This window comes from Amphiura filiformis, chromosome 16 (genome assembly GCF_039555335.1).
Source record: "Amphiura filiformis chromosome 16, Afil_fr2py, whole genome shotgun sequence".
NCBI lineage: Eukaryota > Metazoa > Echinodermata > Ophiuroidea > Amphilepidida > Amphiuridae > Amphiura > Amphiura filiformis.
Genome location: NC_092643.1, coordinates 26784420 through 26798877, shown reverse-complemented (window position 1 = coordinate 26798877; position 14458 = coordinate 26784420). Strand labels below are relative to the sequence as shown.

Genomic DNA, 14458 nt, shown 5'->3' with positions numbered 1-14458 from the left:
GTTCCACTTGATGATGCTGACATAATTAATTAATTCCTTGGACGGTAGAATTTGTAATGCTTGATAAAGAGTGATGCTGAATTGAGTGGGTGGTCCCGATTGCCCGTCACTTTTTTTCAGCTCATGATGAGGTAAACTTTTTCATTAAATATTCATCTTTTTGGTGATTTCCATTTCTTACAAAAATGAAACCTTACCCCACCCAATACATGTATAAATTATGTAACACACATTCATGATATTACATATAATGGGCCAGGCACAGTCGCCGAAGTTTGAATTGTTCATGCATCCATGAATCCACCCTGTGCCTATTTTCACTTCTTTGAAGAACACTAAAATATTTAGAAAAATATATTCTGAGTACCAAATAATTAATTATTTTCAGATTCTTAATTTACAAATTGGGTGAAATTCATGTGTAGGACAAGTTCAAGCAAAATGTGATTTTCATGCATGCATGATTTTGCAAGAAACTTGTTTGTAAAATATAATATAATTGAATTTAATAATATAAATATAATTGAATTTTTTATCTATTTCTTTTCAAAAAAATAAAATCACTACTTTTATTGCACATCAACTGGCACCAACTTAAGCTTACTGTGATTGGTCTTTGCTGATCTTCATCATCATTCATTCCATTGTTTGCATTTGCCAAATTGTTTATTACAGTCAACGGTTCTCTCCTTGACGAACTCAGCCTCAGTGATCTCCGTCTTCTTCCTTGTCCACCAAGCATATTTGCAATGTACCTTTTTAAAAATGCAAATCGCAATTCTTCCAAAAACTTTGACAAGAAACTGGCTCTACTGAATTGCTTGAGTGAGTTGAGATTTCTTCGACCCTGGCAGTTGGAACTTGAGCTGAAATGTTTCTGCACAAAAAGTGACTGATGTTTCACACACAGAAATGCCACAGCACCAGTATGATCACTGCAAGCTTTGTGTACAAATCGTACATGTGGGACAAAGAAAGACGGCAAAATATGGAGTTTTGAGTGGTTTCTTGATGTCCGGTTGGTCCCACAGGAAGCTGCACTGGTAGCTGCTGTCTGTGTGGGTCCGAGATATTGTTTGAAAGCGGTACAAAAAACCCGCGCCAGTCTCAATCCCCTACCCAAATCCATAGTGGTGTTTTCATTGGATGCCTAATTTTTGGCGCAGAAATTGATCAATAACCGATAGTCTAAAAATACCTCCACCGCAAACTAGAAACTCGATGCTTTTCCCTGCATGATGAATAAATCTAATAAACTTAAAAATATACCCCATCAGCAACTACCATCATATTGGAAATCTTAACGTTTTATTTATATTTGTTGTTTAAATTGCATATAAAGCTCAACAACGCGATTATTTTGATAAATATTTATGAAACTGTTTCCCTGATTTAAACACATTTTGCGAGTCGCGACTTGTCGATGAGTAATCGAACGGATGTAGGCTCATTGGTTTGGATTCATCCACAATACAGTAGGGGAATATTTGAAGAATGGTAGTAGTAAAGTTGAATTTGATACCAAGATTTTGCCAATAAAACGTTCAAAATATAACAATAATACAAAATAAAAACAATTGGTTTTATTTTTATGAATTTTTTACAAAGAGGAAATTAAATTAGAAAAGAATAGGCAATTTTGATATTTGCTGTTATAAATAAATCCCCCTATTTATGTAGTAAAACGGTCCAAAAAAAAGTCAATCAATTATAATTTGGGTTGACCTAGTAATTCCCAGGTCAAGGGTTACACGCATGAACTAACCAACTTTTGTTTACATTTTGCTTCGAACTTTTATAGTTAGGCACGGGTGTTACCCATAAAATATCCTTATCTACAATGAGTTTCAAAACACGACTGTTGCAAACCTTTACAAGAAGACAAGTATCGTATACGAGCATTAGAATGGCTGGTGTTCAAGCTGTAAACGCCAAGAGATTACAGGGGAAAGTGGCGATTGTCACTGCATCAACAGAAGGGTAAGCTTACTAGACTTTATCTATCTGTCTTGTCACGTACAATCACCATCTCTGGTTGTCGCATACGTTGGGTCTTGGGGGGGGGGGGGGTCATGTGCAAAGTCGCGGTTAAATATTAAAGTGGGCCTTTGAAGTCAGCGTCTGGATGTTGATGGTTTCTAGATTGGTCTTGAATAGGGACAGGCATAAAAACTTCAAATTAATTCTATTAACATGAATTGTTGTTTATTTAGGTAGGCCTATGCTAGGACAGGTGAATTCAAATTTGCCATCAAACTGCATCATTTCATATATCAAATTAAAGCCCTTGAGTAAACAAAGCCAAAACTGAAAACCATTTTTTCATAGCACTTTCCGTAGCAAAGTTAGATCTTGTCAAAGATTGACTTTCATCAAAAAGTTTCAGCTAGCAAAATTCCCCAAAACGGCATTTCGGGGGTGTTTCTAGATCTTAAGTCTCATTATGATAGCAGCTTTTTTTAATGGAACTGCTATCCAAATCCTCTAAAATTCCATGTGCGGGTGACTTATCACCATAAAAAATCACATATTTGGGTCAAGTGAAGTATAGAAAACATATTTATGTAGGTGGAAACAGGACACCTCGCCCACACGCAACTTCGCCTACACGGCATCTCGCCTACGTGCCATCTCGCCCCCTATGCAATGCATTAATGACGGTTGTGGATGTATGACGATCGATGTGACCGGAAGGGTTGTGTGTTTCTGTGTTGGTAGCAGACTCGGTTTTTAACACACCGTGCTGATGTCATTATAACAATATTTTTAAATATTTTAATATGTGTATGCATTTTTTGCAACATGCATTTTTATTAATTTGATAACTTCGTGCAAAAGTGTGTTATACGTGAATTTTTATGAAGATAATTATAAAGAAAAATATGGCAGTCTTAATTTTCTTAATACCTAAAACTTTCAGCCTACTTTTAATAACTTGATAATGTGATAAAGTGTTTAAAATTAATTTTTGGCCATTTTCAGCGAGCAGGGCCTGTGCTGTGCGTTTCGCCCCTTTTTACACCGCAGGTATTTGCTGCCGACGATTGCTTGACAAGTCCCCTGCGTGCCTGCACACCGCCAGCCAAACCACGGAATGGCCCGGAAATGGAATATACTGGATACGTTATGCATACGGTCACAGTGCCATTGATTTACCAATGTCATACCGGCGATTTCGCTGGAAGTCTTTACTTGCCAGCGTGTTGGAGGACGGGTATAGTCAGTGTGCCCAACAAAAAATTTGTAATTGCGGGCCGTGTTAAAACATGTTTTGTGCTTGTAAGTCCGTACCATGCACTGTATGAAGACGAAGGAAAGCCATTGAATTATGATACAAAATCATAAGGGTGATGAAAGTTGATTCCAAGTTTCCCATCTTCGGCATCATTTTTTACATTATTAGCTTATATTTTCACGAACAATAATTAATTTAAGATGTCCGAAATTTAGGCCTTATAAATGTATTTTTATGTTAAATCCTTAGGCCTATGTATTTTATTTTTACAGGTATGTTTTCATGAACAAAAGAATCAATTAGGCCTTATTATATATGTTATTCTATTTTACAAATTATGTTTACTTACGGTACTTCATATAAGTATGGCCTAATAATTGATATGGCCAAAAAAAAGCGCTTGCGAGTTTTGTGCATTTTTATTTAATTATTACCGAATCATTCATTTTACCGGCTCAAACTCACTTAAAATAAAGTTTAAGATGTTCAAAACTTTAAAAACTTGCAGTCCTATAAAAGATATTAAATCAGAGAAGTCTTTGACACTTCTTTGACCTTTTGCGAATGATGTCGAAAACGTTTTGTGTTTGCTGGGTTTGCAGGCCTACTCTTGGAGTGCAGCACGGGTTGGAATGTATCATCATGCACGTACTTTTAATGCAGGAATGGGATATTTGACGCTGTAGGTATACAAAACCTTTAACCATACCCTCCCCACACCCCACCCCACCCCTTCATATATTGAACACACATAGTCCCTACTCAAGAATTGAGCTGAAATGGAAAATGTTACTTTTATGCGCATTTAACTGAACTTGTGTTTTGTTTTCTTTCTCCTGTATGCAATTCTCTAATCTTTCTCATTGACTTTGGTTTGTTTATTTGTTCTCTCTACGTCCACTTCCGCACACACCCCCACCTCACGCCCCTTCACGAACACACCTCGAAGAATTAAGCGCGAAAATGGAAAATGTTACTTTTGCTCGCATAAAACTGAATCTGGAATCTGTGTTTTGTTTTCTTTCTCCTATAATTCTATGACTTTGATTTGTTTATTTGTTCTCTCTACGTCCACTCCCGCATACACATCCCACCTAACACTCCATACACACCCCTTCACGAACACATCTCGACGAATCAAGCGCGGAAATTAAAAATGTTACTTTTGCGCGCATAAATCCGAATTTGAATTTTTTTTTTTTGTTTGACGGTGGTGTTTGTTAGAAATTAGTAAAGAAATATGATGTTCATATGTATATACAAGAAGGTATACACATGATAAATGAAAGAAAGATAATAATTATAATAATAGAAACAAGAAAGGAATTATTTTAGACAAGTGTTAATTGTGTGTATGCCCAGCCTGATCATGCAAACGACATCCGAGTAATTATAGCTTCCAAATCTGGGTGTTTGATAAGCCTAGATAGGGAAGACCTATTCGTAGACGGTGCGCACATGAACAGACAAAATACTGGGCAAAATTTATATGAAGTTTAAAATGAAATCATGTATGGTATTTGATAGACCTAGAAGACGCGGTGCACGTGTTAACAGGATCTAGGAAAAATAACGAGTTATATGAAGTTTAAAATTAATCATATGTATATAAAGCCATACAACCTACATCTTCCAAATCTGGGGAAAATAACGAGTTACAGCTCGTATATCAATAAACACATTTATTGCGCAAAATGTTTCCATTTATTTGAAATTTTTTCCCAGGGTAGCTGCGATGACTTACAAACATAATGAATTTGATTCCAATGTATACTCAGTGGACATGTTAAAACATTACAATGCCAAAAAATCAGCATGATCAGGGTTGAAACGTATTAACGATCGAAGGCCTACACTATATGGTTTTATCTCTTGGCCCCGGCTCTTGACAGTTCAGTTTCGGCAAATTTAATTAATACCAGGAGAAACTTAAGAAATAAGGGGAAGTATTCGACTTTGAGCTTGTCAACAAGAAATTTAAGAAAGAAGGACTCCGGGAAGGCCCGAATAGACTTTGAGCATAGGTCATCAAAAGGCCGTTCCATCATGAGAGGACCATCTAAATTATATACATGTTGCGATAGACTGGCCCCAGTCTCGGTTCGGTTCCATCTCTGGATAATGTAACAATAAATAATTACGTAATGCCCTATGAAAAAATGCCAACTCCCCCCCTTATTTTCTTCAATGCCAAAACCCATTCCTCTTCATCCACAAATCGACGCCACTAATTACACCCACCACAGTCAACCATGCAGCAATATAGAAATATACTCAGATTATAAGTGAACGCGAAAGTCCATTGAGCGCTGATTCCGAGACTGGTCCAATCTGTTAGAGATCTCACTTCCAAATATTCGCTCAACGAAACACGGTGATTCCGATGTCAATTACGTAAAGCCCCGCCCCAGTTTCAATTCAAATATGGTAGCACAAAGCTATGCGCGGGATGTGACGCAAGATCGGATGGGACACTTGTCAACAACTGAGAGGTATTGAGCTCAAGTGGCACGCCTGATAGACCCATGGTACGCAGCATAATAATAAAAGGCAACCACTCGACTCGGACTTAGGCCTATTGTCCATATTATGTACATTATCGCGGCGGTTTGCAAATGTTTGCACATTATTTAGCTAGGGAAGCCTTTTCAAATATCCCCGCTGCCAAGCTGCGTTGATTGGTCGGATACAATATCGTTGTTTAGTCGCACACAAACGCGTTAATGTAGTGAAAACATGGACGTGGTATATAGAAAGATTGCGTGACTCCAAATCCAGAAAGTGAACTTCCAGCAGTTTGTGGGAGCTGGAAGTCAAATTGCCTACAGACTGGGAGGGTCCGTGTATTGGGTTGATTTTTAATGCTATGTAATCTACATTACCAGTCGTTCTCCACGGACCCGAGGGAGGGTCTAGTTGCGTAGAGAAACGTAACACTTACAGCTGTAAATGCGTAGGTCTTTTGGTTTTAGCTTAGTCTTTCACATGTCATTTCAGTACACCGATTATGATCATTTTTTCTCTTTCCCGTCCAATTATGCTTGTTTTGTACTCCGTCGGTAATCACATGGTTCAAACTATAAACAAATACAGTATTAGATTGTTAAACCTGGTTTCCTCCTTCAGGCATAAGGCCAAAGTCTTTCTTTCCTTATGTCCTTAATTTTTCTTTATTCAATCCTGTTCTTTCTTGAGGCCTAGGCCTAATTCTTTATTCCCCTTTGATACGTTATTGTATTGTCAATGGTCATGTCATATACATAAATTTTTTGGTTTGAGCTGAAACTAAAATACCTAAAGCCTTACTTGCATTTGAATCAAATAAATATATTATATAGGATACATGCTAAATAATTGAAGCCAAAGCAATTAAGTATAACGAGTCAGACCATGATGACGGTGTTAATGCTATATACATCATATGCGCAGGTGCTCCTTTGTTAAAAGGGATATCCCTGATGAGGAACGGTCAAAGAGTAGTTCTCGCCAGTCAAGAAAGATACAGTGCCGCCCGGCAAGGGGGGGTTAAGAAGTGCGTTACCCCGGGCCCGGGTCCTAGGGGCCCATAAAAAGTAAAGAAAAGATACTTTACTACGGGCCTGTAAAGCAAAGAAAAGGAACCTCAGGGGCCCGTAGAAAACTAAAGAAAAGATACTTTGGCATCTTTTCTTTGCTTTATTATAACTAAGGTATCTATTCTTTGTTTTTACAGGCCCTCCTTGATCCGATATTCCTTTTTTTTTTCTTTTTTTTTTTGTTGCTTATTAAATAATAATATAATAATAAGAAGTTAAGAACACACGCAGTAAAACATAAAATCAGACCAAATAAAAGAGGAGAATAAAGGTAAAACAAAATTGTGACTAAAAATATTTTCAAAAAGTAGAACCACATAACAAAACAATAACATAACACATAACAAAAAGTAGAAAAACAAACATAAAAATAGAACAAAAAGGCCTAAGAAAGAATGAAAAAAAGAAAAGAAAATTAAAGAAAAGCATAAAAATGAAAAAACAAAAATAGGAAAAATCAAAAGGAAACAGTACAAAATACAGACAGACATATTATTAATTGATACAGACAAAATAAAACAAATAAAAACTCATAATATACACAAAAAAAAACAATACGATCGTACCAAATTAGTATAATTATAGTAGGCTACAAAAGAGTACAAAATAATGAAAAGGATAACCAAACCGAGCCAAAATAGAACTAGAAACGTAACAAAACCAAGCAAAAAGCCATAGGCCTATCCCAAACAAAGAAATTAATTTACCAAACAAAGAAAAGCATGAACAACAGTACACTAATTAAAGGAAAAAACTAAATTGAAAATATAACCAAAAATCCACTCAGACAAAGCTTTAATAAATCCAAACGAAGAAAAACAAATAAACATTAAACAACATAACAGATTCTAGCAAGAACCAAGATGCAAAAAGTCCAAAAGACTAAAAACGGTACCGTATGAAACGTAGGCCTAATAAATTTTGATGCACTATATACTTTCCTTATTTCGGAAACGCAATACTGAGCTACTATTCTAATTGCCGCTTTAGCTAAATTATGTGAGGGGGAAATACAACTATACTTCTCAACTTCAAATCACCACAGCACGATCATTAAAAACAATCATCACCTATTCATGCTATTGACACGGGGCTATTCTCAAGACTACACCAGGACGTGGTCACAAGGCTAATTCTCGTCCATTCAATGTGGGGCGATTTAATGAATGCATCATTGATAGTACGGTCTGAATACACACATATCCTGTGCGCATCGATCGTATACATCCACAATGCCGGGCCACAATGCCATTGCGTTGCATTGCCGGTATAGCTAATTAGGGGGGCTTAGATGGCACGAGGCGAAATGGCGTGTAGGCTTAAATTGCGTGTAGGCGAAGTGCATTGTGGGCGAAGTGTCCTGTATTCTATGTAGGTTTCTTTCTTCGGGCACTTGTTTTAAATTTCTATGTAAAAATGCATTGACATTGTTGGCGAATTTGGCTGACTAGCAAATGTGTTAACTAAGGTTTGCCTGGGTTACCTAGTTTATTGGAAGAGAGAACTTCTCAGAAACAATTTGACACCAAAACCAATCTTCTACTGTATTGCTATTGTGAAGTTATGACGAAATTACTGTCGGAACATTCTCTGATAAGACTTACCATAGCATAGGAGTGCATGGGGGACTTGATAATTTTGTGCCCCCTGTCAATTTTTGTTTTCACTGTAATTTAATCTAATTTTTGTTGAATATTATGTATGTTATCATTTTCAACACATCTGTGAAATTTTGTATGAAAATTCAAATTTTAAGGTGGTAAAAATTGTGAATAAATTGTTGCCATTTTTTGGCCATTTTGGGCCCATTTTAGGCTAAAACAATGATTTTTCCCAAGCGATAACAAAAAAGTGCTTTCTCCCAGCAAATAAGTAAACTGGAATTGTTATGTGAAAAGGATTAAAGTTTTTGTCAAACCATGTTTCCCTTTTGTCAGAAGATGAATTTTGGGTCAAAATAGAATTGTTTCCCAAAAATGCCCCTTTTGACCCCTTTTTTGACCAAAACGGTGATTTTCACCAAGGCATATCTCACAGAAAAAAAGATTCAAAAGTGAAGTCAATGTTGCATTCTGCTTCCTAAAGCATTGAATCTGTTGTCAATGCAAACTAGAGCATCTGAAACAGATTAATTTTGGTTTTATTCATCATTTTCTCCAAAAATGGTGTTTTCAGTGGCACAAAATGGCACAGATTTACATAGGGCTTTATTATCAAGTAAAATAAATAGCGCCCTCGCTCAGATGTGCCTGTCCCTATCTTGAACTAAGGTCTTGACGTTGGGTGCGGTGCGTAGGTTCTAGTTACTTTATAGTTACTTGCTTGCCTTTAATACTTTCTGACTTTACACTGGTCACTACAACACATGAACATGACTTACAAATGTGCATAATGTGAAAAATATTTTAAAAATATGAATATTTATATTATCAGTGTAGTGTAGGTATGAAAGGTGAATTCAAATTTGCCATCAAACTGCATCATTTTATATATCAAATTAAAGCCTGGCCTTGAGTAAAGAAAGCCAAAACTGAATCTGAAAACCGTTTTGTCATAGCGCTTTCCATAGCAAAGTTACATCTTGTCAAAGATTGATTTTCATCAAAAAGATTCAGCCCGGGGGGGGGGGGGGGTCACTCACTACTTGACTTGCTACGCACCTGTGTCCAATAAAAGCATCTAAAACTAAAAGGGTATGTTTTTCACCACACAGCGGCGTAACGTCTTTATGAAAAAGGGTACTTTTTCAGAAGGCATCGCCATTTAGGGGTCCTTTTTCAGCCAAATCCTTAGACGTTTAGGGTTAGTAATATTATTGTTTGAGTGAGTTTGCATTAATTTGATAAAAATCACCACTTTTTAATTGATTCTTGTTACTTTTGTGCATGTTTTCTTCAGTAGGGCCTATCTATATGTCTGCAACATCAAAAAACACCTTGGGTATCAAATTTGCTCATTTCCCTGTTTACGCCACTTAGGGTATCAATATAGATATTTACAAGTTGACGCCATTTAGGGTATAGTTTTTGCATGTGCTACGCCATTTAGGGTAGGATTTTGCATGTGTTTCGCCATTAAGGGGTGCAATTTGGTTATGTGAAAATTCGCCATGAAGGGTGCATTTCAGAGGTGTTCGGACGCGGGTGGGAGACACTTTTGTGTGAGAGTGACCCCCCCCCCCCGGATTCAGCTAACAAAACAGCATTTTGGTGGTGTTTCTAGATCTTCTTAGTCTCATGATTATAGCAGCTTTTCTATGTGGAACTGCTATCAAAATCCCTCTAAAATTCCATGTGCGAGTGTCTCATCACCATAAAAAAATCATATATTTGGGTCAAGTGAAATAAAGACAACAAATTTATGTAGGTTTCCTTGACCTAGCTGTTCTTTTAAATTTCTGTGTAAATATGTATTGTGTTTGGGCCCGGTCTAGGCGAATTTGGCTTACTAGCAAATGTGTTAACTAAGGTTTGCCTCTCATACCTAAATAAAGTCTCAACTCATGACCGTGTATCAATGTCCAGTTATCAAAATAACAAATAGCTGCTCTTTGGGAGAACTTTGCCAGAATCCTACTAAAATTTTCAGAATTAGTACTGAAAGTTTAAGAAACTTGAAATCTTTAGGTCTTACAAAAAAAGTCTCATCTCAAAAGCAGCTTCCCATGCATGAAACAAAATCCTAGCTAGAATTCCATGTGCAGCCATACAATGATACATGCCATACCCTCACATTAAAATTAATGATAGAAGTCCTTGACAACATATTCATGTAGGTTTCTGTGGTTAACATTTACTTTAAATTTTTTAATGTAAAAATATGTATTATGTTTGGCTGAATAGCAAATGCATACATGTGTTTAAAAAACTAAGCCGGGTAACTATTGAAGGTTTGCCTTTTAACAACAAGCGGGATGACATCGGTAACCTCAATCAAAGACCTGTCCACCAAAGTTTTATTGTCCTGGACAGTCCAGAGCTGAGATCAGTCCTACAATGCAATCATCAGGATTGATCTAGTAGTATGGTCGTTGGACATTTTGACCCGGAAAAAATTGGTACAAAGCTGATTTTTGCACCAGACAAGCAGAATACATCATAAAACATCATATCCAAAATCCGAAAAAATCCTCCTTGGGGAATTTGTTTTATCCAAGATGGCCGCCAAAATGGCTGCCACAACATATAATTAGCTGTATCTTAGCTTCTAAAGCAGATATAATGATGATTTTAGTGTCTTTGAATAGGTTTAAGAGGTCAGAGAATTTAAATTTGTACAAATATAACACACTGATGTCTTCAATCACACTGAAATCAAGATGGCCGCCAAAATGGCCGCCACAACATATAATTAGCTGTATCTTAGCTTCTGAAGAAGATATGATGATGATTTTAGTGTCTTTGAATAGGTTTTTAAGAGGTCAGAGAATTCAAATTTGTACAAATCTAACACACTGATGTCTTCAATTACACTAAAATCCAAGATGGCCGCCAAAATGGCCGCCACCACATATGATTAGATATATCTCCGCTTCTGAAGCAGATATGATGATGATTTTAATGTCCTTGAATATATTTCAGAGGTCAAAGAATTCAAATTTGTACGTATCTAAAACACTGAAGTCTTCATTCACACTGAATCCAAGATGGCCGCCAAAATGGCCGCCACCACTACGTGTTATATTTAGGTATATTTTGGCTTATGAAGCAGATATGATAATGATTTTGGTGTCTTTGAATAGGTTTTAGGTGACGCAGAAGTCAATTTTGTATTTATCTTAAGTACTAAGTCAAGTCTTCACTCACACTGTAATCCAAGATGATCCTCAATATGGCTAAAATCAAACATGCTTAACTGTATATCTCAGCTTCTGAAACCAATATAATGATGATTTTAATCTTTGAATAGGCTTTTAAGACAAGATCAATGCATTTGCAACATCTTGCTACAGAGTCATGTTAAACATCAAGCGTGTGGATCGGATTCCAAATGAAACCATCTACAACCTGACCAACACCCCTCCACTGGTTGCCAGAGTAAAGATTCATCAACTCAAATTTCTCGGCCATATTTTGCGTCTTGAAGATGACGAGCCTGTGAAAGAATATGCACTTTATATTCCACCACATGGGAAGAGGAAACCGGGATGGCCACGCACACTGTACAATTACAGTATGTCCAGCACCTCCTGGGAGATACTGAAGGGATGCTGCAGCCAAACAAAATTGTTTCGCTTGCCCAAGATCGCATTAGTTGGAGAAAGCTTGTCGTCGCCTGCTCCGCAGCCGACTGATGATGATGATGAGGCTTTTAAGAAAAAGTAGGTTTTAGGGGTTGCAGATTTCAATGTTGCAATTACTTAAAACACAGAAGTAAGTGCTCAGTAACAATAGAATCCAAAAAAGCTGCCACCACATGATTTTCTATATCTCAGTTTCTGAAGCAAAGGTAGCTATCTTCGACTTCATCTGCAAGTATAATCACCTCAGCGTTTTGGCAATTTTCTCCTCTGCAATCTCCACAAGCTGTGACACATTTAAATCCCTTTTTGACACAGGAACATCCGTTATTTCCACAAGGACTCCTGGAGGATAGTTTACATTTGTATCATACAAACAAAGCCAGCCGTGTGGTGCTGTATCTACATCCGTAAGGACCGGTGCTAGTACGGTGTCAGAGAGTTTCCAACCCCATCGATTTGGATCCAAGTTATTGTTTGTGAGCTTTCTCCAAAGTATGACCTGCAAAAGAACACTCAGACTGTGAAAATATGCTGCTCTTTTTAACTAGGTGGAAGCTTTTGTGGATCAGGTGATGCTTTATTTGATGATACCATCGCCATGAATTAAGCGAACCACAGACCGTTTAAAGAATCTTCTTCTCTGCCACCACATAAGACAACGAATAATCTGATGCCATTTGTACCAATCTGTTCTAATGTCGCCTCAGGATCGCTCATCTAGGATGATATCTGCTGCAATTCTTCTTATCTTCTGCAACAAACTTGTCTTTCCATGTCCAAATGTTGCAGAAGTGGAGTCACAACCACTCCATGCATGGATAAACAGGACCTGAGATGGAATGTCAATACTTCACCAACGTTGTTAATAAGGTCTTGAACTTTCCAACCCACCGATATCAGCTATATTCTGGTCCCCAGTGGCATTTCTCTTCCTTGTCTTGAACATTGTCTTGAAGGGTACATTCCACTATCAATGTGTCAGCATCTCCGGTACTATTGTGCACCATCCATCGACTCAGCAGCGAGATAAACTGGCATTTGTTCTTATCATATTCAGCTCACAGAATCTATGAAGGTTCTCAAACTTCTCATCATGACCAGCAGACCTTTTCTCTCGAATGAGAGGAACAACAGTCAGTTTATCTCGCTGCTGAGTCGATACTTGAAACCAATGGTCAGTTCGTGCACAATAGTACTGGAGATCCTGACACTTTGATAGTTTATACACCTTCAACTGAAGACACACTTCCAACCGTGGACGCCCACGGTTCCTAAGGGTGTAGTATGATGAAAATAACGTAAAAACACAGCACTGTTTTTAAAGAAAAATACCCATATTTAAAAGTTGCAGTTATTTGAAGTCAACGCGCAGATAAATGGAGGGTTTTGCGTACTACAATGCTTGCGTAATAACCATTGGTCGCTGTAAACTGCAACTCTTAAATTCGCGTATTTTTGTTCAAAAGCACTACTGTGTTGTTAATATTGAACGACATTTGACAAATGGGGGTATCAAAATGCGCATAAAATTCACCCTTCTTTCTATGTAGATATATTGTGGAAACAATTATTAGTTCTGAAGCTATTATTAGTTCTGATCGTGCACAATAGTACTGGAGATCCTGACACTTTGATAGTGGAATGTACCCTTCAATTTGCAAGACAAGGAAGAGAAGTACCTGTTGTAGCAGATGACACAGATATACTTGTCCTTTTGATGTACCATTGAGACCAGACTATGGCTGATATCTTATGTACTTCCATTCAGAGAAGAAAGGGTTGGTGGTTTGGAAAGTTCAAGACCTCCTGTTTATCCATGCATGGAGTGGTTGCGACTCAACTTCTGCAACATTTGGACATGGAAAGACAAGTTTGTTGAAGAAGATAAAAGAATTGCAGCAGATATCATCCTAGATGAGCGATCCTGAGGCGACATTAGAACAGATTGGTACAGCTGGCATCAGATTATTTGTTTTCTTATATGGTGGCAGAGAAGAAGATTCTTTAAACGTTCTACGGTTAAGCTTAATCCATGGCGATGGTATCATCAAATAAGCATCATTTGATCCACAGCTATCTACAAAAGCTTTCACCTACTGAAAGGGCAGCGTATTTTCACAGTCTGTGGGTTCTTTTACAGGTCATACTTTGGAGAAAGCTAACAAACAATGGCTTGAATCCAATTTAAAGCAATGGGGCTGGAAACACTCTGACATCGTTCTAGCACCGATCCTTACGAATTTAGATGTAGCACCACATATGTTGCTTAAGCTTGTACGATGCGATTGTAAACTTTCCTCCAGGAATTCTTGTGTAAATAACGGATGATCCTGTCACAAAATGGACTTAAATGTGTCACAGCTTGTGAAGATTACACAGGAGAACATTGCCAAAATGCTGAGGCGA

General features: G+C 37.4%; 2 protein-coding genes across 4 annotated transcripts in view; one reads left to right on the top strand and one right to left on the bottom strand.

Moving 5' to 3' along the window:
• LOC140135815 (thymidine kinase 2, mitochondrial-like) overlaps positions 1-14458 on the bottom strand; it is a 34275-nt gene that overhangs the window by 11578 nt on the left and 8239 nt on the right. Inside the window, exon 1 of one of the 2 annotated variants that reach the window (XM_072157437.1) lies at positions 605-1232. The exons of the other annotated variant lie outside the window; for it this stretch is intronic. Coding sequence (XP_072013538.1) covers positions 605-1129 — 525 coding nt within the window. The 5' untranslated portion in view covers positions 1130-1232. Of the gene's footprint in view, positions 1-604; positions 1233-14458 lie in introns of those variants that run through there. 2 annotated transcript variants of the gene reach the window in all.
• LOC140135816 (dehydrogenase/reductase SDR family member 4-like) overlaps positions 1738-14458 on the top strand; it is a 56330-nt gene continuing 43609 nt past the window's right edge. For both annotated transcript variants that reach the window (XM_072157440.1, XM_072157439.1), the window contains exon 1: positions 1738-1980. In XM_072157440.1, coding sequence (XP_072013541.1) covers positions 1841-1980 — 140 coding nt within the window. In that variant the 5' untranslated portion in view covers positions 1738-1840. The remainder of the gene's footprint in view (positions 1981-14458) is intronic.